The 24,646-nt window shown below is 39.6% G+C and overlaps 2 protein-coding genes across 2 annotated transcripts in view; one reads left to right on the forward strand and one right to left on the reverse strand.

Annotated features, from left to right (window-relative positions):
• The window catches only part of Lrrtm3 (leucine rich repeat transmembrane neuronal 3), a 174,455-nt gene extending 169,891 nt beyond the window's left edge, over positions 1-4,564 (reverse strand). The window contains exons 1-2 of the mRNA XM_051153174.1: positions 3,879-4,564; positions 2,027-3,561 (exon numbers count right to left, since the gene is read on the reverse strand). Coding sequence (XP_051009131.1) covers positions 2,027-3,561; positions 3,879-3,882 — 1,539 coding nt within the window. The 5' untranslated portion in view covers positions 3,883-4,564. The remainder of the gene's footprint in view (positions 1-2,026; positions 3,562-3,878) is intronic.
• Ctnna3 (catenin alpha 3) overlaps positions 1-24,646 on the forward strand; it is a 1,456,883-nt gene that overhangs the window by 621,631 nt on the left and 810,606 nt on the right. The gene's annotated exons all lie outside the window — the stretch shown is intronic.

Consider the following 24,646-nt stretch of genomic DNA (forward strand, 5'->3'; position numbering starts at 1 on the left):
AGTACAGGTAAAAATGAGGCTGACCAAAGGAAAAAAAATTAGAGTATGTACTTACTGACAGTATAGAAAAATGTAAAATTACAATTTCAGTGGAAAGCATCTCAGTAAGTTTGGTCACCCAGCTCATCATGCTGTAAGATGCTTCTGCATTGTTAATCCACTGAGGCCCATGGCCATTTGGCATTAATAAATGCAGACTCAATGGTTAGTCACGGGTAAACGTGTTGTACTCGTGATCCTTTTCTGAGCTGGTGCCTGGTTTCATCAAAGCACCCGGAGAAATCCTGGTTTTCCTTATTGCTAATAAAAACATGATTTTAGTCATCTGGATCACTTGCTATTATGCTTCAGGTTGGCTTGCCTGCATTTTCAAGCTCAGCCTATGGAAAGACCTCCGTGCACTATAAAAATGCTGGTGAGAAACAGCCATTCACTTTTTCTCTGCGTTTGTTACTATTATCTTGCAGCAACTGTTGTGAAAGAACAGGGATGTGGTCAAAGATGTGAGGCCTGGCCAGTCATAAGGGGAGCCATTCTTAATGTGAGATCATTATGGTCTGCTCCCAGACTAACTGTTCGTCTGATAGGATAAAAGCGAGGTGGGGGGGAGGGGGACAGAATAAATATATTTCTCTGAAACCTCATAAGTACAGAGGCTGTGATATCCGTGCTGTAGTCAATAGACTTTCACCAATGACATAAAAACATGCATGCAGCTTGCAGGCTGCCAAGCAGGTTCTGTACAGAATTGTACTGATGGATGAGTTACAATACAGATGAACACAGGGACACAGTGATATCAACAACAGCAAAGCAAAGGCTAACTGTCACAGTGTCAGTCTTTTTTTTTCCCCCTCCAGGCTTGATGTATGGAGGTGTTACCAGACACAATCTCTTTAAGGACACAGTTGGGGAAGCATGGTCAGATGGCTGAACGCATTGTCAGTCATTAGGGATCTGGTGTGTAGAACATATCACGGAACACCATAGGGCAGACTCACAAATCTTGAACAGAACACCACTGAGCTCAGGATTCTATTAACTGCACTGGGGTCTCAGAAATGAAGCTGCAGAGAGACACATTCTGGTGAGGTCCCAGCTGCATGTGTGTGAAATAGTGCTTTCTGTTAGCAGGGCTTATCTCTGAAGACTCCCCCGTTTCCAGGGGACATTCGGCATCCTTGGATGTGCTTGTTTAATCAATCGGTTGTGTAATGAATCAACGTGTTTAGGGAACACACAGGCTGAAGGAAACTAACAGTGAACCCTTGAGCTTGATTTTACAGGACGGGGATCTGATATAAGCCTGCAAGCCTCAAACTTCGTCTTTTCACTGTCTCCTTGTACTTTGTAGCCATATGCTTTTGATATTTTAACCCTTTGACAGTTGTTCCTGTGCTTGCTTTGAATCCCTGGAAACTGCTCTAACCCACCACCCTCTATGGAGAGTTCTCTGGGATTTTCTTTGAAAGGCAGGCATTGTTTCTCATTCCCAGCCTCTACAGTGTGCCATAATCAAGTCATCTCCTCAGATTCATTTAACCCTCCAAGGTCCTGGCTTCCTCCTTCCTCCCTCCCCCACTGCATTTGCTAAATTGCAAACCACCTAAAGCTGAAGATTTGACCCTTTAAGATGGAGAATAAGAGCAAGTGTGGGGATCACACAGGAAAGAAGTTTTACCTGGAAACAAATGAAATCCGTAAAGGGTAGTATACAATAGGCATGGTGTTAAACCAGAGTTCCACCTTCACATTGACTGTGGTATTTACATTTCAATGGCTTGATTATTTATGAGAGGAAAATGACCAGTATTATGAACACACTCTAAGGGACAGGGAAGGCCCTTTGCCAGCTCAGTGAGAGGGAGGGGGAGGGGAGGGGCACCGTGTTCCCCTGAGAGTCAGCAGAGTTCAAGAAAGCACCACTTATTCCTAGCTCTTGAGAGCGCGCGCTCTCTCTCTGTTTCCTTTTTCTTTCTTTCTGTTTTTTTTTTTTTTTTTTAATTTAAATCGCAATGGTTCATACCTCACATTCCCTGGAGCCTGATTTGCTATAGGTGCAGGGTCCCGTTCCGTTCAGCAGCATCTCGCTGGTCTCGGTGTTGGTGGGTTTATAATCTACATAAAATTCCTGGGTGCCTGGAGTCATTTGCTTGAGCGATTGCCGTTTCTTCTTCCGGTGCCTTCGCATGAGGGAGCGCTGCTGCAGCTGTTTCATGCTGGCAGGGTACCGCTTCCAGGACACGTACATCACCAAGAGGATGACCAGCACAGACAGGAAAAGAGCCACGCTGCCCGCGATGATCTTATGGAAGGAGATGTGCTCCGTGTCCACGTCTGTCTCTGGGCTGGGCTCGGTAGCTCCCACCGTGGGGGGCAGTGGAGGCTTGCTCTCATGCTTCGGCCTGGGGAGCTTGGGCTTAAACGTGGGCTTCGGGAGCGCCCTGGCCAGGTCAAACCTCTCGGTGGTGGTGCTTTTACCACAAATGCTGTAGTTCTTCACCGCATCCATCACGTTTACCCCCTGCAGCTCTTTGGGACTGGCGCAGATAATTGTATTCTCTCTCAGACCTTTAAAACTTTTCAGCCAGTTTACCAGGGAGCAGATATTCCTGCTGCATTCCCATATATTCCCGGCAAGACTGATGTCATTGAGAGAGATCCAAGAATCCAGAATCTCTTGACCAATAAATGTGAGCTTGTTGGAATCCAGGTTGAGGCGTTGCAGATTGGGGACGCACTGGAAGACGCTGGGTCCACTGAAGGCTTCGATCTCATTACCCGACAGGTCAAGCCTTTGTAAGGAGCTCCAAGTCCAGGACATGGTCTGTCCTATGACGCTGATTTTATTCCACTGCATGTACAAGTTCTGAAGGCTCACCAACCTTGGGAAAAGGGCCAGGTTGAGCTTGGAAAATTGATTGTGCTCCAAGTGAAGTTCTTTGAGTCTGATCATGCCAGCAAAGACATTTCTGGCTAAACTTCGGATCCTGTTGTATCCTAGGTCCAGAAGTTCCAGGTTGCGACAGTCTTGGAAGATCCGCACAGGGATGGTTCTCAGTGAGTTGGAGCGGAGGTGTAAACTGAGCAGCTTCCTCAAGCCCCGGAACTGTTCAGATCCCAGAGAATGGAGCTGATTATAGGACAGATCCAAGTTCCGTAAATTGGTCACAGGTCTGAAGGTGTTGTTAAGGAAATAGGAGATTCTGTTGGAACTCAGAATCAACTCTTTGAGTCTGCGTATCCCATTGAAAGCATTCTCGTCAATATTGCTGATGTGGTTGTGGTCAAGGTATAGCCAGGTGAGCTGATTGAGCCCTTTAAATTGATTATACTTAAGTTTTTGGAGGCTGTTGTAGCGAAGGGATAAACCCAAGCAACCGGCAGAGATACTTGAGGGTATCTCCTGCAGTTTCTGAGACTCACAGTATACCATTTTGCCTTCGCACCTACAACCTTTAGGGCACCCTCGTTCAGCAGAAGAAAGCATTGTCAGTAAGACAGTGGGGGCTAGAACCACTGCTACAGCTGATCCGCGCAGTAGCCTAATTACAGTGAAACCTGGAAATAAAAACAACTTAGAAAAGTTATCCCCCCAAAAAGAATGCATTTTTAAAAAGCAAGCAAAAACTAGGCACCTATTTCCATATTCAGAGATGTAAACATTTAGATACCATTTAGCACCAAATATCATTTTGTAATATAAGGATTATCCACATTTCTAATAGGTAAACAAGGAATGTGCCCACTGGTAATCTTACAGTCTTAGACTAGAGAAATAGAACATTTAAAGCAATTAAAGCAGAATTATTACATAGACTTAGAGGATTTTTCCATTTTTTTTTTAAGAAGGAAAGAAGAAAAATGACAAAACATACCCATCCTTTGTATTGTTCAAAGGTCGTCCTTAGGTCTTTTGCTTTGGCTTAGGGGCCGCCTGCATGACAGCCCCTGTCAGCTGCAGTGTAGTGAGTCAGGGCTCGCTGACACCCAGGAAGAAAAATTGGACCCCTTGGGAGATGGACCGATTTTGGAACATTATTCTTTACCAGCCATGCAGAACCCTCCAAGAACAAATAAATCCCAACACCGCATTCGCAGCAGCAGAACATCCGAGTCTTCCTAGGTAATAGGATCTTCATGGATATTACGTTTTTGCATCTTTACAGTGTGTGTGAGTGTGTGTGTGTGCGTGTGTGTGTTTAAAAAAAATTGGCTTCTACAATTTCTTCTCAAAACCCATGATGTATTCCTCTAGACAACGTGGGGCTACCTGTGCTGACACATCTGTATTCCATAGCCCGACAGTCCCGTGGTGGTGAGCACCTAGTTCAGCCACGGAGCTGCCTTGGAGCCCAGAAGGCAGGAGAGCCAGGTTCCGCGCACACGCTCAGCTCACTCCTGCAGACTGTCATTCTGAAAGCTGCTCGGACTGTTGCTTCGGTTTCAGTGAATGCAGTCTTATGTAAAGCTGCCCCCAGTGGTGAGGAACACTGTGGGCATGTGCAGAGCTGGCTCTCTTTTATCTTGCAAATGAGCAGGCTCTGCTGGAAAATGAATGATTCTTTTGGGTGGCTCAATAGGAAGTGAATGGTCAACGTAATCAATAACTAGCAACATTTTCCGTGGTTTCCAAGTCTTGTTTTACAATTTGGCAACGTCTGCACTGTCTGCGTCTGCCTAATCGCCAAACGTGCTTCCCAGAGTTTTTCTAGAGCTCGACATTAAGTTCACAGATCGAATGTCAATTTTTCTTCACCTCAATGTAGGCTTTGAGCTGAAATTTATAAAATGAATTATTGAGCTTTCCACAAAGCTGCTTTAAGAGCATGCCTGTTTGACCTCTTGGAGTCACAGCGATCACATTATGCAAGGTGTCTCAGGATGCTGGACTACATCGGCTTTACAAAAGAGGGAATGACTAATGACACGCAAATTAATAGGTCTAATGGCCTTTCTGATTTTCTCACAAAAGATATAATTGGTTTAATCATTTATGACTGGGCTTGTTTTGATTGCTGTGGGATTTTTTTTTTAACCAGAAGAGAAATAAAGCATTTTTAGTGCTAGTATTAGAACCCAAAGATCATTTGGTTCATATTTTATTGATATTGCTTCTATTTATTACACTAATATTTATTGAGCACTTTCTAAGTCCCTTAAATGAATGGATCATACTGTTTTATCTTTTGACAACAGCGGTGCGCAAGTCCCACTGTAATCTACATTTCAAAGGTGAAGGACCTGCACTTAAATAGGCTGCTTGCCCAAGGCTCCAGAATCTAGCAAGGCAGCTCTAGAGCTGACAGGCAGAACCAAGTCTGTCTTGTGCTGCTTCACCAATCACTGGTTCCTTCTCAGTGACATTGCTGTGCTCAGTGCATCTGGCAAAAATTAGACAGATGAAGGTGGAGAAGCTGTACAGAGTGGAGAAGCTGTACTGAGTGGAGAAGCTGTGCAGAGTGGAGAAGCTGTACAGAGCGCACTCTGGTCCTCTAGAGTGGGGCCCAGTGCGTGTGTGTGTGTGTGTGTGTGTGTGTGTGTGTGTGTGTGTGTGTCCTTTGTCTTAGAGAAGTGCTCTGGGAAGTAAGGAGGAAGCAGTTGCTAGTCTCCTAGGAACAGTGGTCCTTGATAAACTGTCCAGCTGTGTCATCTGGAGCAGCTCACGTACCTTTTCCATGCTTCTGTTTTCTGTCCTGCAAAATGAACGCCATGGTAAAATTGCTTCCTAGGCATATTTTGAGTATTAAGTTACATTTTTGTCCTGGACTGTGGTACTGCAGATTGACACGAGGCCCTGAGCTACAGCCTTGATATCTTGATATCTTTAAGTGCTCAGCTTTGTGTGTTTCATACAAACTGAACAAATATTGTCTTGTTCCATGTGCTGATGTTGCTGTTTACTATTGAGTATTGACTGCATCATCTGTCTGAAACTCACAAGGAGCTACTCCAGTGAGCATGTTCATATTATAATCAGTGGGGGAAGCTCCTGTATCTTCAGCATCTCCCCTTGCAATTGAAGGCTGATGTTTTAGTTCTATGGGCTATGTCTAATAACTAAAGCTTGGCACTCCTCTCTGCCAAAGCAAAGCCTAACACCTGCCCTAAGGAGTTTGCCATTTTCTATGCATACACATTATTCTTTGAAATATTTATTTTGTTCATATTAGGTAAATTTGCTGCATCTCTATCGGGGCCAGGTTGATAATATCCAGGGCTGAATAGTTTGGCAAATGCTAATTATGATAATCAAAGTGGCCAATTCTTTGGGTACCATGCAATTGATGGTGTAGTGGTTACCTTGAGCTTGCATGTGTTGCGACTATATCTGATACACTGACATAGCTTATTAAAAACATTTCCTTTCCTATTCCCCAAGATTCTGATCCAAGGGCTGGAAGAGGTTGTGTTTTTCTTTTTCACTTAGAATTTCATACATGCATATATTTATTGTATTTTGATCAAATCTACCCTCTAATTCTTCCCATAATACTTTGGACCCTTTTTGATTAATTTCATATGCTCACATTCTTTCTCTCTCTCTCTCTCTCTCTCTCTCTCTCTCTCTCTCTCTCTCTCTCTCTCTCTCTCTCTCTCCCACCACCCTCTCTCTGTAATCCCATTGAATCCTCTTGATTCCTCTTAATGTCGCCTATATGTATGTGGATGTAAGACCATCTACTGCCATATGGAAAAAGTAAATTTTCTTTATGGATGTGACCACCAAGATGGTATTTTCTGATGGACAAGTATATTTAAGAAACTCACTAAATGAAATAATTAACAATAATAAGTGTTTTCTTAATGCTTCTAATATTGAGATTTGACTTCCAAGAGATCACGCTTCGTCTATCAGTTATTTTAACACAAGAGTGCTTGACGCGTTTTAGATTCACAATATATTTAGTCAGCAAACACAACAGATGTGCTATCAGATTATTATGTAATGGCCATCTTTTTGTATTATAGAATTTGCTGGAGTTCTTCATTATGTGTTTCTGGTAGTATGTACTAATTATACATAGTTCAATGCTAACATTTTTATACTTGTACATGATACATTGCAGTCATATTCACCCTGTTACTCTCTCTTTTGAACCTAGTTTCTTCTCACTCCTCTTTGCCATCTTCAGGCTGTGACAAGCATCTCACAGCATGCCTGTGTACTGAGTGCCTCTGAAAAGTCAGTCTCCTTCCTAGGTCTGTTGCGGGAAGTGAGTGAAAACATCCACAGCTCACTGCACAAAGCCACACATTGCACCTGGTTTACTTACCCTTGCTCTGGGTCTACCACCAGGTCCCCAGGAGAGTCCATTCCAGAGTGATATGAGGGGTTGAGGCTCTAGAAGGAACACTGTATGTAATGCTACTCTTACACATGCTTTGTGGAGTCTACAGGTTTCCTGTTAGTGAGACTGGAAATAATCCAAAGGAGAGGGATCTTCAACAATGCATGCAAAAGGTGGCAGAAAAGCAGGTAATCAGCAGACCTGATTCTTTGTGGAGACATCTCTTGTCTCCATAGTTAAACCATACGTTTCACAGGAATAGTAAATATGCTTTTAAATATTCAAGTCAGCACAGTGCAGGAGGATAACACTGAGTCTTTATTATCTAACATCCCAAATGGGACTTCACAACTTGCATGTCTTAAAAAAGCCTAAAGGGAATCGTATTTATAGCTTCTTTCTCATTTCTCTGCATTGAAAGCCTCTGATTTTCCTGCTCACCCTTCCTCCTTCTCACTGGGAAGTTGCTATCAAGACATCTTTCTTGGCTAACAGCTGCACAGGGCCGTTCACTTGTCCATGTGCCTCACACCCTTGTGACGGACATACAAGGGAGACCAGGGGAGTAGAACTATCTCATGTTGCTTTTCATGGGACAAATATGCTTGTATCATTTATGGCAAATAGCATTGTCTTGTATTACACAGCTTGTCCTTAACTCTAAAGCATTTCCTTCTAACATGTTGGCTTCCCACCTTGTCTTGCTCCATGGTTTTCATTGCATGCTCCTCTCCGGGCTCCTGAAAGTGATTTTCCCCTTAGTGCTGGCCACCTGTCTATTTATCAGAGGTATTTTTGAATCGAGGCACTCTGAGCAGTCCCTCCTTTGGCACCAGCTCTTAAGTTGGCAGTCCTCTAGTTTTGTCCTAGTTCAAGGTGGCACAGTTCTTGAAGAGGGAAAATTATCAGTGAGGCTAGCTGAAAAAAAAAAATCCCTGAATGAAAACCATAATTCGAAGCCATGTTCCCATTACTTAAGGATGTAGAAATTATTCTAAAGAAACTGAGTTGTCATTCAAAAGGAAAAATATACTGTGTTTTAGAAAAGTTCATTAATTTTCTGTTATGTTTTTCAAAGTTTGTCCTCTTTTCCTTGTTGACTAAAGCCTGCCGATTGTTTCTGTCTTGAACTCACCACCACAGAGAAGACTAACCATAAACTACCCGACAGTTAAAATTTTCCCACTGCATCTCAGGCCTTATGATTTATACAATTATAAAATATGGTGTCACGTATCTAAACACTTTATTGCACTTATGTTACTTTGAATAGCTAAACATATTTTGTTTAAATTGAGTAAGTAAATCAAGTGTTTATATATCATGCCAAATTTCAGTCTAATATGAAATCAGACTGCCAAATATAAAGTCATAAAAATGAGACTGAAATAGGATATCTGCAGGGTACCTGGTTTCAGAGATTTCATTGATTTAGCAAACAAATTGTCAGAGTATTACTATGTATTAGGTGTGCTTACAAATCTATGGACATCAGTGTGTAAAGTAGAGGTCTATTCTGTATGAAACTGACATCTTAAATGAACGAGACAGACAATGGAAATGTAAGCAAAGGCAGGCTGTTGGTCATGCTTTACTTTGAATCCGAAATGACCCAAAAGCGCGTGTTTTGAGAACTGTTTTTTTTAACTTGTGCTGCTGCTCAGAAGGCTGTAGAACCTGTAAGAATTGAGACCTATTCCATAAAAGGAGGTTACCAGATTTAGGCCCTTGAAGGCCATAGCCCAGCTTTTACTTCCACCCACTCACTCTTCTTTCTAGTCTGCTATGCTGTTATGAACCTCGGCCACAGGGTTCCTTGCACAGAGTACTCCATGACCTTCCTCCTGAGATGGGCTGAGACTCTTTGGAAATGTGACCCAAAGTAAACATTTTTCTCTCAGAAAATTTTCAATTGGAGGTATTTTGTCACAATAAAGCAAATGTAATTAACATGAATATGTAATTTTTGACTATGGAAGAAATAACGATGGAAGGATGGTTGGTTGTGTGGATGATTTTAAACAGGATGGTTAGGGATACTGGAAAAATGGCTTCAGCAAACTGAAGAATGAGATGGGCTTGAAACTGAAGACTTAACAAGGGTGACGAATGGCTAGTGCAAACCCCAAGGTGGAGGCAGATCATTTGTTTGATGGACTTCAAGAGGGACAATAAATCTAGAGCAGATATGACAGCTCTAGAGACATTAGTGATAAAGCCACAGAGGTCCTAGGTATGGAAGGAAAGAGCTTTCTTTTCCTCCCAGAATGCATTTATTAAAAAGGTTGCATATTAAAGGATCATTTCTATGGCTTGAAGATTTTCATCCCTTTCAGGCATGTTCAGATACTGAAACCCCTGCCTCCGGTGTGAGGGTGCCTCATGAGGCCATGAAATTGGAGCACTCGTGATGAGGTTAGTGGGCTTGCACCAGCAAAGGGAGGATCCAGGAGAGGGAACCTGTCTACATGTCACTATTAAAGATCTTTCTAGAAGTCAGATCTGAATATTTTCCAGATCTTTAAACTGTGAGAAATGGAACCCCATTGTTTTTGCTGAACATGACTTTTTTTTTTTAATTGTAGCACATTGGCCAAAATGATTGGTCCTGGTCTTGCTATTGCAATAGGGGGCAGGATAGAAGCTAGTAAAGGAAGCTCTCACAAGTCAGGGGGAAAGGTGGTGGAATTTGGGCAAGTGTAGCTGGGTAGCAGGAGAAGAAGTTGAATTCTGCAGAAATTTGAGACAAATAAAAAATGATATTAAAAAATGCATTAAAAGTAAAGGCATGAAACACCAAGAGAAGTTAAAGATGGATTCTTAGCTTTATTTTCAAAGGAAATTTTCTTTCTTTTTAAACAGTTATGAACATGCATGAATGTCTGTGTGCGTACATGAGTGAAGGTATTCATAAAAGCCAGAAAAGGCCGTCAGGTGCCCTGGAGCTGGAGCTACAGTGGTAGTGGTAGCTGTGATGTGTCTGATGTGTTCTGGAAACAAAATTCGGGCCCCTCTGGAAGAGCAGCAAGCACTCCTAACTCTGAGCCAGCTCTCCCCAATTCAGTTCTTAGTTTTATAGGTTCAGCAATCTGGAGGCTACTAAGGCTATCAGGGCTTTTATTGGCAATCAACGTACTGGGATTAAGTCGGGATTTACTATTACATTTTATTCAATTTTATGAGACGCATATTTTATTTTATATTTTGTTTTGAGGCAGGACCTTATGATGTATGTAGTTTAGACTGCTCTTATACTCAAATACTCCTGCCTCAACTTCCCAATTCCTGAGATTCTAGGAATGAAGTACCAAGCACAGAACTGTTTTATTGCCTAATTTATTCTTGTTATGAGTATGTATCTTTATGCACTTGCGTGCAGGTGCCCATGGAGCCCAGAAGAGGGAAATGGATCCCTTGGAGCTGAAGTTACAAATAGTTGTAAGCTCCTTGACGTGTGCTGGGAATTGAACTTACATCTTCTGCAACGGCATTGCTCTCTCTCTGTCTCTGTCTCTCTGTCTCTGTCTCTGTCTCTCTCTCTCTCTCGATAATATAAGTTGATTACAACGCTTCTCCATTTAAACCCTCCCATATACTCCTTCCTACTCTCCTTTAAATTCCCAGCCTCTCCTTTTTTTTTATTAATTGTTATTGCATACATATAAGTATATGTCCATAATGTATGTTCTTAAATATAACCCATTCAGCCCCTATAATGCTACCTGTATATATGTTTCAGGGCTGACCACTCAGCAGTGCATATTCTTAACTGCTGAAACATCTCCCCATTTCCCTAAGCCCATCTTTGAAAGCAGCTTTCTGGTCTTAGGACTCAGCACATTGTGTGATTTTAAAGACAGAAGATGATAAAATGACTAGGAAAAAACCCCCACCATACACCTATATTTATATTCAGATGCCCTAGAGAGGTCAGGGCTATGGCTAGCTTTAGAGGACAGTGGAGCCAAAGAGTTTAATCAAAATTGAAATTTAAAAATTATATAATGCTAAATATAAGAAAATTTGGATTAAGCATTCTAGAAACTAAGTTTGATAAATTCAAAACATTCTTACAAATAATTTAGAAAATAACACATTATTATATTTGTCAGTTCACATTTTCAATTTGAAATTGATTCCCCTAGGCATCTCGAGCTCTTACTGTATTCACTGTAAAATGGAAACCACAAACCTGCCTCTGAATCTTCAATGTTTCTGTTTAGTAGCAATTTCAAAAATTTGTGAGTAAGAATAGGCTACGTTTTTCTCTCTGTAGATGAGGGAATCTATAAATATTAATTTTCCTTTGAGTCTGTCTAGATTCACTGGCTATACGTGTGTACTGGAGTTCACATGTATCACAGGTCACCAACATGACCAAAGGAAAGTGAGATTTTACTAATATTTGAAATTCTATTTGTACTAACCTTTCAATATCGTGGCTGTATATTACACACTGAGTTCTGCTAACCGGCTTTGTTCTAGCTTAGAAGTTGCTTTCCCCAGTACAGAGTTAATGTGTATATTACAAAGTAGCATTTCCAGAACTCCAGGGTAGAGTCCCTGTGTCAAGTCGCTTCCCATACTCACATGCATATCTTGCCTCCATTTACAGTTGTATTGTGATCTTCACTGGAGCATAAACAAGTCTTTGGAATACTCCTTGATGCCACCTGCTGGCTTCAAGGGCTCCATTAAAAACCTTGTCTGATCACATAGGGTTATAAGAAAACACTCCTGACTTAGATAGAGGCACGAAAAGTGTTCAAAGTCAGACTGTTAAAATGGCCTCTCAATATCCTTCTAGAAACAGGAAAGATAAAATGAATGAAACCTCACAATTGCCCACCACATCTTTCACCTAAAGACACTTTGGTGTGACAGGAGCAGGGTATCTTCTTGTGACTTGTACTTTTTAAAATTTTTATTTTATTTTATTAATTTATTCATATTACATCTCAATGGTTGTCCCATTCCTTGTATTCTCCCATTTCTCCCTCCCTTCCATTTTCCCCTTACTCTCCTCCCCTATGACTGTGACTGAGGGGGACCTCCTTCCCCTGTATATGCTCATAGGGTATCAGTGACTTGTACTCTTGCCTGCAACTTCCTACAGAGCATAACATAACCTAATTTTGAGACTAGGAAACTATCACAAATTTATGTTGCATCACTTTTCTTTGGGAAACTTCTGAAGGCCAAACATGACCTTAATAAATACTCATTTTTCTTTTTTGGTATAAATTTTAAAAGATACATAAAAGTAAAAAAATCTTATAATAAACACCAACTTCTACAGTTATCAATATTATACAGTTTTTAATATCCTCGCTCCTTTCCAATATACATGCATTATTATTATTTTCTTCTAGAGTATTTTAAAACCCTCATCCATATATATTGTGAAATAATAGCAACATTTAACTTGGCATGTACCATTACTCTACCTGACAGAGTGGGCAGTAAGTCCTTAAACATACTGTGTTTGAATCAAGTCTCAAAGTGTGTATATTTTTAGGTCTCTGTAGCCTCTTGGTTTTGTTGGTTTGTTTATTTGATGCCATTGAATTGATGGAGCTCTTGTATCGTGGTTGACAAATCGCTCTATGCCTTGCACACAATGTTTCTCCATTGTGTCATTTAACTTGCAAAAGAGCCAGTTTAGCGGCATGCGTATTGAGCAAGAATCCTTCACTCATTCAGATAGAACAGTCAGCTCAGATGGATCCCTGGGGAATCTAATCACTCCTGGTGATAATTTAGAACTTGAATGACTTTTGAGTTATATAGGGTCTAGAGAGTGGAGAGAAATATGTACACAATGGTATTTATACTAGCAGTAAATTAAGTAATGGCTTCCCTGGCAGCTTTGGTAACAAGAATTAATAATAAGGCACCTTGAGTCAATGTTGCACTAATATTCATATTACTAGAATTTCTGTTTTTTATTTCCTATCACAGTTCTCGCTTTTGTGTATAGTCAGCGAAAACATTGTTATATTGTTCTTTGCAAAGTCAGTCCATGAATCTGTGCATTAATGTGAAGTGTTCTTCTAATACAGTCTCAACAAAGTTTTATCAAGTGAGCAGCAACACAAATTTATTTTTAGTCTTTTATATAGGGAAAATTTCATTTTCTAGATTTTTATTTATAGCAAATTCCATGAAGAAACACCTGGCATCAGAGCCCAGCTGTATAATTTATGGTCCTCCATCTAGTCCCAAGCTTCTGAACGTTTCTCACAGAAGAACAAAGGAGTTTTACTATGATAGCTGTAAAAGGGCACCTTCGCCAAATTTGTACCTCAGTATTTGATGTTTCACTCTGTACAGTTGGCCGCACTTTGAATGTGAAGTCAAGGCTTTTGAGAATGGTATCATCATCAACATTTGGCTGCATTCATATCACATATATTCCACTATAACAAGAAATTTTGAATATAGTCTACATTGTTCCATCATTGCATGCGATAGTCTGAAAGGACAAGACTAGCATATTTTAGAATTTGACTTCCTAGCAAATATTTCACCCAGAGAATTAAATTTGCCACCCACCAGGTGTGAAAATATAATACAAACTTTGATTTTTGAGAAAGAGATAAATGTTTCATGTGTTGGTTCTATTTTTTTTTTTTTGTGTCTAAATCAAGATATCTGGTTGATAATTATTTTAGGTGATAATTATTTTAGGCTGTATGTCTGAGATGCAGTGAACTTCTAGGTAGGTTTGCAGTGTGTTATCAGAAAAGGAAGCCATGAGTCTTTAAATTGCACTCAAATGCATCTGCAGTGTATGGGTACTCAAGTTATCTCAGCTGGTGAATTGCCCTTGTATTGATGGTATTTGGTGCTCATAGCCATTTATTTCCTCATTGAAAACTAACAAGGGTGCAGATGCTTGGGAAAACTTTGCAACTAATAGCAGAGTCACTATGCAGCAAAGCTGTGACTCAAAAATTAACTTTAACTGAAAATTCTATGTGTAGTTTTTTTATCTGCTACATTTTTATATAACAAGGTTAAAATACTAATATTTTCATTGGGAAAATGCTATAAGTGCTTCATGAAATGACTTTTCTGACATTAGGTTCTTTAAAAAATTATTTATTAAATTTTATCATTCAGATTATATCCTGATTGTTATCCCTTCACTTATATCTTCTGGTTTCCCCCTCCCTTCCTCTTTTGCCATATTCCCCTCCCCTAGATCTTTGACAGAAGGGGACCTCCTTCCTCACCATATGATCACAGCCTATCAGGTCTCATCCTGGTAGCCTGCTTCCCCTTCCTCTGAGTGTCACCAGGCCTCCCCATCAAGGGGAAGTGGTCAAATAGGGGCCACCAGAGTTCATGTCAGAGTCAGTCCCCACTCTCCACACAACTGTGGAAGATGTGCTGTCCATTGGCTAGATCTGAGTAAGAGGTCTAGGTTTACTTCATGCATTGTCCTTGGTTGGTACAGGAGTTTGTGCAGGTCCCCCCAAAATCTAGATCTGCCAGCCTTGATGGTCTTCTTGTAGGGCTCCTGGATACTCTAGGTCCTTCTATCTCCCTATTCTCCCATTCCTCTCTCACCTGGAGTCCCAATAGCAAGTTCCAGCATCTATCCCAATCCCCTGCTGAGTGAAGACTCTCAGAGGACATCCATGTTGGGCTAGTATCCAATTGTAAGTGACTATATACCATGTGTATCTTTCTGGGTCTGTGTTAACTCACTAGGGATGATCATTTCTAGTTCCATCCACTTGCCTGCAAATTTCAAGATTTCCTTGTTTTTAATAGGCTGAGTAGCATTCCATAGTGTAAGTGTACCACAGTCTCTTTATCCACTCTTTGACTGAGAGATATCTGGATTGTTTCCAGATTCTGGACATTAGATTGTTAATTCATTTATCCATTCAGTGATATTTACTATGTTCTCAAGCTCTCCTTGGTGCTGGTGATACAGGAGTGCCTAAGACCAATGCCAGTCATGCAGTATGGTTGATGTGATAGTAAAACAAAAAGAAAATCTCAGGTCCACAGTGTAGGATTAGCTAGCGTGAGATCCAATGGAAAAGCATGATACAGCATGGATGAGGATAGTGACAGTTTTGTAGGAATAATAGAATCCCTCTGGAGTAATTGTACTTGAGAGCAGTTCACAAGGCTCAATTCCTTGTGTTAGAACCATCCTGGGGGCTTTAATTAGTCTCAAATGGAGGTACTTCTCGCTTTGTGAAGTACCCTTAGGTCACAGTTGACAGCAGAACCTTGTGTAGGGGAAGGCTGAGGAGTTTTGCACGAACCAGTTCTCCATGTCTCTAGACGTCAATTGGATTTCTTAGAAATCACATGGGCTTTCTGGAATTGATGCAGTTTCCACTTGCATCTAAGTCCCACAGCCTCCCTAACCTCCTTCAAATGCCATCTAGAGTAGCTTGTTACAGGTTCCCCTGATTGCATTCTCACTCTGCTACCAATCAGGGACTTTCTGCTTATATTTAATGATTTGTCATGGCAACTTCAAGTACTCAGGGAAAGTCAGTTTATGTCCATAAGTTCATGGTAAAGAGTGCATGCAGATAGACTATCAGACGATGACGGACTAGGATGAGCTCTAGAAGGTTCTGAATAGTTTTCACCCTGAAGAATTTGGTAATGCACTACTTTCTTGGCATGTGGGTATTTTTACTAATTTAAAAGTTTCCCACCTGCTTTAGTTTAAGAGTTTTTATGGAGACTAGAACATACTAACAGTTGACTACCCATCCATCCTCCAGCCATCCTCTCCTAGAGGATGTGGTTGGGACTGAACCTTTGATGCTTCTGGTCATAGTTTGATTTTTTTCTGGTGCTTGTTCCTCAACTTGCAAGATGTACAGGAGCCAACTAAGAGTTAGCTAACTGGAAGAAAACATGTTCTCAGCACCCCTATTACTCAAGAAATAGAGATTCTTGGTACACTTCGTTAGCAATCAGGAAGAGATGAAATATCTGTTATGTCACAGCCACCAGTACTTTATGGTGCCTTCAGGAATTCACCTCTTCCTATCCAACTTATTAGCTCAAGGCCAGGCATCTTCTCTTACAAGCACAGTTGAAATTTCAAGCATGATACTCATAACACAATTATCTACTACAAAGAAAGCAGACAAATGATAAGACAACCCGTAAAATAAATGTTAAGCGCTGTTGGCTTTCTTAGATACTATTTTGTGCTTAGGGTACCAGGAATATTTGCTTCACTACCCCACTTTTTCAAAGGCTTTTGAAGGCCCCTTGGTCATATCTAACTCCAGTTTTCCAACAGGAGATTCACATATAAGAGGACCCTGTTCCCTGTTCCTTCTCACTTTTACTCATTTCCTTTGGCTTCCAGTACTCTGTTGCTGATGCCTATGGTGGACTAGTTCTTTTTTGGGACATTTTCCCACTTATAAATAAACAAATCCTACTGTATTTGCTGGTAACAGCTATAGCATTAGCTTTCCCAGGGTTCTTCAAACTTAATATGTAGCTTAAAAATGGAGAACATTAAGGGATAGTATTTATTCTCAGAGAACTGAATCTTGTGGACACAGTTTAAGCAGCAAACAAGAAAGGCTTCTATTGAAAACATCCCTCTCTGCCCCACCTTCCTAGCTTCTTCCCCAGTTATTCTTCCCAGAAGACATAACTTCACTTTAGCTCCTATTTATGTTGACAATATTTTTGCACTTTACTAATATTTTAATACCATGCTAATGCAATCAAGAACTAGTATCATATATGCTTCCTACTTCCCATGATAAAATTGCTATTAAGTTAATATTGACTTGACTGACAAACTCTAGCGTGTGGAAACTGTAAACAGTGATACTGAGACTTGAAAGGTATGCTAGGTAGTTTTCATTCTTGTTCAGTTTTAAAGAAATTTTATTATTTTAAATATTCATTTACAATGAGACAGGTTACCTTCTGGCAACCCTCAGCCTACCTCAAAGAAGATGATGAGCATCAAAGAACCTCCTTGTGGAGATAGCTTCAAATGTGGCAAACCAGCCACTGGACAAAATGTCCTGGTTTCTGTTATAGACAGAATTCTTTCTAAAAATGGATAAGCTTGGATGCAGGCAGAGTTGACAGCCAAACTCTGCCAAGACAGGGTAAGCAAGTCCTCAGTAGTTCCTGCTTCACAAATATGTCTGTCAGATATATTGGGCCAGAAGGTTGAAGATGATGCTCCAGTGTTATAGAGTTTTCAGTGACTGTTCAGAGAGCAAACTGTCTCTGTCATCTTCTCATTTGGTAAGGTGCCAACCTGCACTCCCTGTATAATCAGGTAATTACTTTTATTCCTTCTGAAGTTGCTGATGGGGTTGAAGACCACATAGTTTAGTCTTACAATTAAGCTTAGTTGTTTAGGGGTTAAGATGTTTTTAGGTTTAGATGGATGTTTTAAGTTGATAATGATGAGATATGATAGATATTGATTTACACTAAGAATTTTAGACTCACCAAGATAGGAAAGACGTTTTCTTCAAGGCTGCCAAGTACAAATAGCCAAAACACTATGAATGTAAAATTTATATAATTCCTGATTGTTTCATGGTTCTTCTTACTGTAGGTAGTTTATTATATATATATATATAAATATATATATATATAAATATATATATATAAATTATATGGAAAATATTTAATAAACATTATAAAAAATAAAAATGTAAATCTAAAAAAAATTAAGAACAAATTTTAATTTTAAATTTTAAATTTGTGTAAATTTGCCTGAAAGCAGTGGTACTTCTTGTCCTAAGTGCCACTTGCTTTTCCTAGTATGTTATCGGATCAGGCAATCCAGACACTCTTTGCCCCCTGTTACACTCTGTGTGCCTGCTCTTGTACCTAACCACATTGATCACCAAGTGCTGGCCGACCACACTCCAGCATGGGGCTCTCAGTCCTGTATCCCATGTGTCCCCTTGCTTGGTTCTCTGCTCATTTGCTAAATCATCTTTGTAAGAGATTCCCTCAGAAAGGATGAGTATGAAATGAACAGTTCATTTCAGTGGCTATCTTTCATTTCTTTATGGTCACCCCCGCCTACTGATGGATCGGTTCCTCCACACTCATATGTGATTCTGGGCCATAAACCATTTTTTTTTTTTCAGAACCTTTCACACAAGGTTCTGTTGTGGCTAGACGACTGCCGAGTAGTAGTCCCTCTTTGGATTCCCCATATTTTGAATGATAATCTATTATTTTTCTCTTCTGGATGCTTTTATTTTTTTATTCTCCCAAGTACTTGGAAAGCAGGGCTTAATGTAGTTTAAATCTTTATTCATTCACTATGTAGCACTTGGTGAACCATTCAAGTCTAGATACCTGTGCTCTCTGGCTCTATGAGCATTTCTTGAATAAACAATTATTTTATTTTATGTACATTAGTGTTTTTTCTGCATGTATGCCCAGGCATCCAATGTATACTTGGTGCCTGGGGAGGCCAGAAGAGGGCATCGGGTCCTCTGGAACTGGAGGTAGAGAAGGCTCACCAAGACATTTATCCAGATCCGTGTGTGTGTGCGTGTGCGTGTGTGTGTGTATGTAAATGCATTCTCCCTATTTTATTCTCTCTGGAATTATTTTAGGAAGATTGTAGGCTTCGTGGATTGATATTTTGTTTTTTTCTTTCCTCTTTTAAACTCAATTTTTTTAATCCTTTAGGATGATCTCTCAGCTCTATGCTGTGACCCTTTATATATTTATGAAAAACTTAGACATCAATAAACTATGTCAAATCCACATGCACAGATACTGCTGTGTGAAGGATTGCTGAAACCGTACAGGTGGGACCTCTAAGTCCTTCAAATTTAGAATACTTATGCAATTTCTGGCTGCTGCCTGAGCTTCCATCCCAACTTGAATGATCATGTTTTTTAGCATCACTAGCTCCTTTCTGTTTCTTTTGGGTTGTCTCCATAGTATACTCTATCTCTGTAGCAGAGGCAATGCCTTTTCTCACTCTGAGGGCATTATTTGGAATTCTTTGTTAGATACTCTGGGCTAAAACTTCTCTTTCTTCTGATGTAATTTGTCAGTTGATTTTGGTGTATTCCATGTTGGAGGCTTTTAAAAACCATTAGGATTATTGTGTTTTCATTAATCTGATTAGTGAATCAGGCTCTGAAGGCAGATGGAAGAAGTTCCTTCTGTGTGGGCATGGTTTAGGCTATGAATTTTGTGTCAGTGAGATCAGATAGTGAACTGTCTTTTTCATGGAGAAAAACTCTAGATAAATATGTGTACTTGTTTCTTCCACCAGAGCCAATCACCAACCACCTTTATGGAAACTCTGGCCCTGCTACTAGTGTTCAATGCACAAGACCAGGGAAAGGTACTGAGGACATAACCCATGTTTGCACCCTTAACCACAGGGTGCCAATTTCTCTTGGGGTTAGTGTCTTAGCTTGAAGTTAACAGAAAATCAACTCCGTTTTGTTAGAAAGAGTAGATGGGTTAGGAGGGACAGATGGGAAGGGATGACTTAGGTAATTATAATCTCAAAAATAAAAAATATAAAATTCACAAAAAGAGAATAGGTTTCAATTGCTTGGGATTAATGTAGAGATGCAGGAGTTAACCATGTCTGCGAAAGCTTTAAGCCACCCCCACATTTTTGGTGATGTCTTCCTGGTGCCCCGTGGGCTCAGGTCGTTGCTGCAAAGTGAAGGGTCTCCCTTTGCTAAGTGTGCAGGCTCATCTGTCACACATTCTGTGCTTTCTCATGGACACTTTTCCTTCATCTTCCCCCCCCCCATATCTCCATCGTATTCATTAGTACATGTGTTTTGAGGTAGAAGAGGTAATTAAATGGGCAGCCAGCCATGTTTGGGCTAAGAAGCTTATTAGCAGGTGTTATACATGGCAAGTATGAAAGAGTGGGCAGAAAAATGGGCAAAATGGATGGAGATGTGGATCAAAGTTTCTGTGGATGAGGAAACTGCTGCCCTCCATTGCTATCCATTTTTTATACTCTGCCAGTGAAAGACGGGCCTCTGAGTGTCCACACCATCGCTATAACCTTGAACGCAAAAGAACCTTGGATACATGTTTCTTTCTTTCTTTTTGTTTCTTATTACTTTTATTTTGTATATTAATTTTTAACTCTCTCAAGAGTTGAAATAGCACATAATTGATAAAAGATGAGTTGACTACCAGAGTCAAATAATTTAGGATACATGTTTCTTATCAAAATAGCTTACTGGCTGTTCACAGCCATTTCATTTCTTCTTCTATATGTTGTAGTTAAAGTACCTCCCCCTCCCAAATTTTTTAAATTATTTGTGAACTTTAAGTAATCACCAGGGTGAAGTTTGTCTCATATCTTCTTTGTGGCCTCTAGAACAATCTATTTATTTATAGAGAAGGAAAGATGAGTTACTCATTCGAGAAGAACAATGAAAATACAATACAGATGCCTAAAGGCAGTCATAATTGAAAGACTAAAAATAGACTTTTAATCCAATATATGAGAACAAAGAAAACACAATAAAGTTATTAGGGTGCATAAAAAGAGAAAAGGGGACAGAAAAAAACTATGCCCCAAACAAAACACCTTAAAGTAAGATGATGGAAATAAATTCAGATAAGTCTTTTGTATATATTAACACAGATAACACCAAAACAAAATGATGAAACAGGTAAAATACAAAACTATATCCAATGCAGTGGTGTCATTATGTCAACTTTTAGTACATTAAGAAAATTTTGTATTTTATATGTATATATCATATTATCAGGCACTACAGAGGTAATAGTTACTTCTAAGAGGGACAGAATATCATGGAGTGATGATAGGTAGAGGTGAAGGTTTATTTATTTCTTCGTTGTCTTCTTCTTTTATCAGCATTTAGTTTAATTATAAAGGTAAAAGATTGTAAGCAGGATGGGTAAGAACAACTGTACTAGCGTATGTTGAAAGTACAGCACAAGACATGTTGCCTTATATAATAACTTAAAGAGGAATAAAAAATAGTGGAAGCAAATGCAAAAAATGTTCTAGAAGAAAATGTATTTAAAATAACCCTTTGTGTTGTAGTTTAGGTATGGGTAGGAATGGAATATATGGAGTACACTTGGAGCAAATAGAATTTTTCAAACCATTCTGTCCATGTAAGCTATGGTTGTTTTAAATTTTATACTGCACATTACAGCTATTGAAAAATATTTTAATATCTATAATGCATTTCATTAGTCTAAACCACTGGCTTCTTCAAAAATAGGAATTTGTAGTTTTGTGATGAAATAAAGATAACAGAATTTTATGTAAATATTTTCTCAAGACACTGAAATGACATTTCTCTACTTTCTTGCATCAGAATTTTTCAAAATATCAGTACTAGTATAGAATAGTTTTTTCAAATAGAGAAATGTTTAACTTTGGTAGTTTAAAAATTGTATTTTTAGCTATGAAAACGTTAGAAAACAACTTTGGTTCACACGTGATAGTGATATTGGCAGACTGCATGTTTGCAAGTCTGTGCTTTGTGTTCATGCTTATATCTCTTAGAAACAGAGCTGAGAGTGGCCCACCTCATCCTCATCTTTGGAATTGATTGGGAAAGATTTGAAGGTGTGGCCTCTTTGGAGGGAGTGTGGTTTTGAGCATGGGCCTTGAGGTTTCAATAGCCCACTCCATTCCTAGTTAGCTCTCTTTCTTCCTCATGGTTGTCTCAGCTGTGAGATCTTTGCTATTGCTCTACCAGCAAGCCTACCTGCCTGCCTGCTGACATAGTCCCCATGATGATAGGTCATGGACTCTAACCCTCTGAAGCTGTAAGTCCCAAATAAATGACTTCTGTTGTAAGTTGCCTTGGTCATGATGTCTTATCACAGCAACAGAAAAGTAACTAAGAAAGTGAATAAAGTTAATACATGGTACAAGTTTGTACATGCTTATTGCCTAGTGTACCCTTATATTCAGAGCTGGTAACAGACTTCACATAGTAATTTAAGTTGGTTTACTTTTGATCCTCATTGGCTCTGCTGAGATCATACTTTCTCTTAAAGAAAAGTTTTCTTTTAAAGGAAACAACTTCCATTTATTCTATATGTTCCTTCTTTATAGAATCTATTTGGGGTGGTTAGATTATGTGGTACAGTGTGATTTCAAGCTTGGTACTTTTCTTCTGAAGCACTCTAGACCTCTGCCTCCTAGAGAAATCCAAACAATTAAACATGTTATCACATGTTCAGCCCCTTAAGTCCAATCCTTAAGCTTTGTGTATTTTTTCATGGATACTTCTAGAAGACTCAAGAGGTTTGATGTAATTTCAAGTGGCTTAGAAGCTTTGCAAGTTAAACGTGGCAAATACTTAGTAATACCAAGTAATAGTGATTTGAAGGATTAAGAGACTTATAGAATTGTCAAGGATTCTGAGATTATTTTATCCAAGTCACACTTCACAAGTCCAAACACAAAATCCTAAAGAGAAACTGCAAATGCTTCACTCAAATATATGATGAAGGTAGGAACTTTGGCCTTTTGTTACCTGCCTGTTTCTTATAAACATTCAGTTTTCCTCAGAGAATTTAGAATTTGAGAGAGAGAGAGAGAGAGAAGAGAGAAGAAGAGAGGAGAAAGAGAAATAGTGGAAATTATATGTAATTTCTCTTCTATGCTCATAAAAATTTACTCACACAACTAGAACTTAAAATGTGATTTTCAAATAAAAAGGAGATAGATAGTTCTTCAACTGAATTTTCCTTTATGTTCATTTCCATTATAATGGTAGTGTGTATTTATTCAGAATGCAGCAACCATGGTGTCACCATCCAAAGGTGATCCCCATTAGTATTTTGGCGACTTGACAACTTGTTCATCAGCTTATATTTAATGTGCCCTATTCCTTACATTGGGCAAAATAGCAGTGACTTTGCAAATTTGTAATGCTTATGCTTGGGTCGTGTAGGGACAAGATAATCATTCAAGGCTGTTTTTTCTTTTCTATGTCTTATCCATGATATTCTTTCCAGTGACCCAAGTGGGCTTTTATTAGGCACCTTACTATATTTGTAAACTTTTAAAAATAAATAAGACCTGGGGCTATATAAGTCAGTGGTAGAACACTTGCCTAGCAAATGTGAAACCTTGGGCATGGTCCTCAGCACTGAAAATGAACAAGCAAACAAACAAAACCCAAGTAAGTAAATAAGTGAATAAATAAAAATAAAATGTGAAAATATAATATGCAAAAGTATTGTAATAATACAGCATGAGGAAGGTTGGATGTAGAGCAGCTGGCAGGAGCCTTACCTGAAGTCTGTTTGTAACCTGACCCTTGTATGCTTGCTTTGTGCCACTTGCATTCTAAATACTAGAGAGGGAATTAAGAGAAAAAACACAAATGTAATCTCATAGTCTGTCTTAGTCAATGTTGTATTGCTGTGAAGAAACACCACAACCAAAGCAACTCTTATAAAAGGAGACATTTGATTGGGTGCTTGCTCACAGTTTCAGAGGTTTAGTCCGTTGTCATCATGGCAGGAAGCATGGCAGCTTGTAGGCAGACATGGTGCTGGAGAGGTAGCCAAGAGTTCTACCATCTGGATCTGTAGGCAGCAGGAAGAAAGAGAGAGAGAGAGAGAGAGAGAGAGAGAGAGAGAGAGAGAGAGAGAGAGAGGAGAGAGAAGAGGAGAGAGAGAACGCCAATGCACCTGCATTGGGCCTATGAAAGCTAAGTCCACTTCCAGTGACACACTTCCTCCAACAAGGCCACACCTACTTCCACAAAGCCACACTTCCTATTCCCTCTCTCCCTGATGACTAAGCATTCAAATATGTGAGCCTATAAAGGCCATTCTTGTTCAAACTACCACATAGTCTTCATAATCTAGTGTGACATGCAGGTAATTAACTTGGTAGAATGCCGTTATCATGAACAAAAGCACGAGGCACCTTGTGATTTCACAGAAATGGTATTATCCAGACTCAACTTAGAAGCCCAAGAAGCATTAGCAAAGAAACAATTCCTGGCTTAAAAAGTTAGAAAAATTAATGATACTATGCAATACCACCTAGGATATTCTCAATCATTTCATAAATTTTTAGTAGAGTCAGTTAAGTTATTAGCCTTGACTAGATTCAATATAACCACAACCTGTTTGTGAGCGCTTATCAGACTTTTGGACATTGAAAAACCAAGCAAGAATCATGACTGTCTTCAACCCTGCAGCTCACGGCGTCTCCAGGAGTGCATGCCATCCCTTTATTCTGAGCATTTGTTAAAACAGATGAAGTGCAAGGAAGACAGCTCAGATAAAGTCCCTGTCCACATGAACTGTCACTTGACCAAGACAAATGTAGACCCCCTTGTCAGACAGAAATAAATGTC

Source organism: Acomys russatus, chromosome 11, assembly GCF_903995435.1.
Source record: "Acomys russatus chromosome 11, mAcoRus1.1, whole genome shotgun sequence".
Lineage (NCBI taxonomy): Eukaryota > Metazoa > Chordata > Mammalia > Rodentia > Muridae > Acomys > Acomys russatus.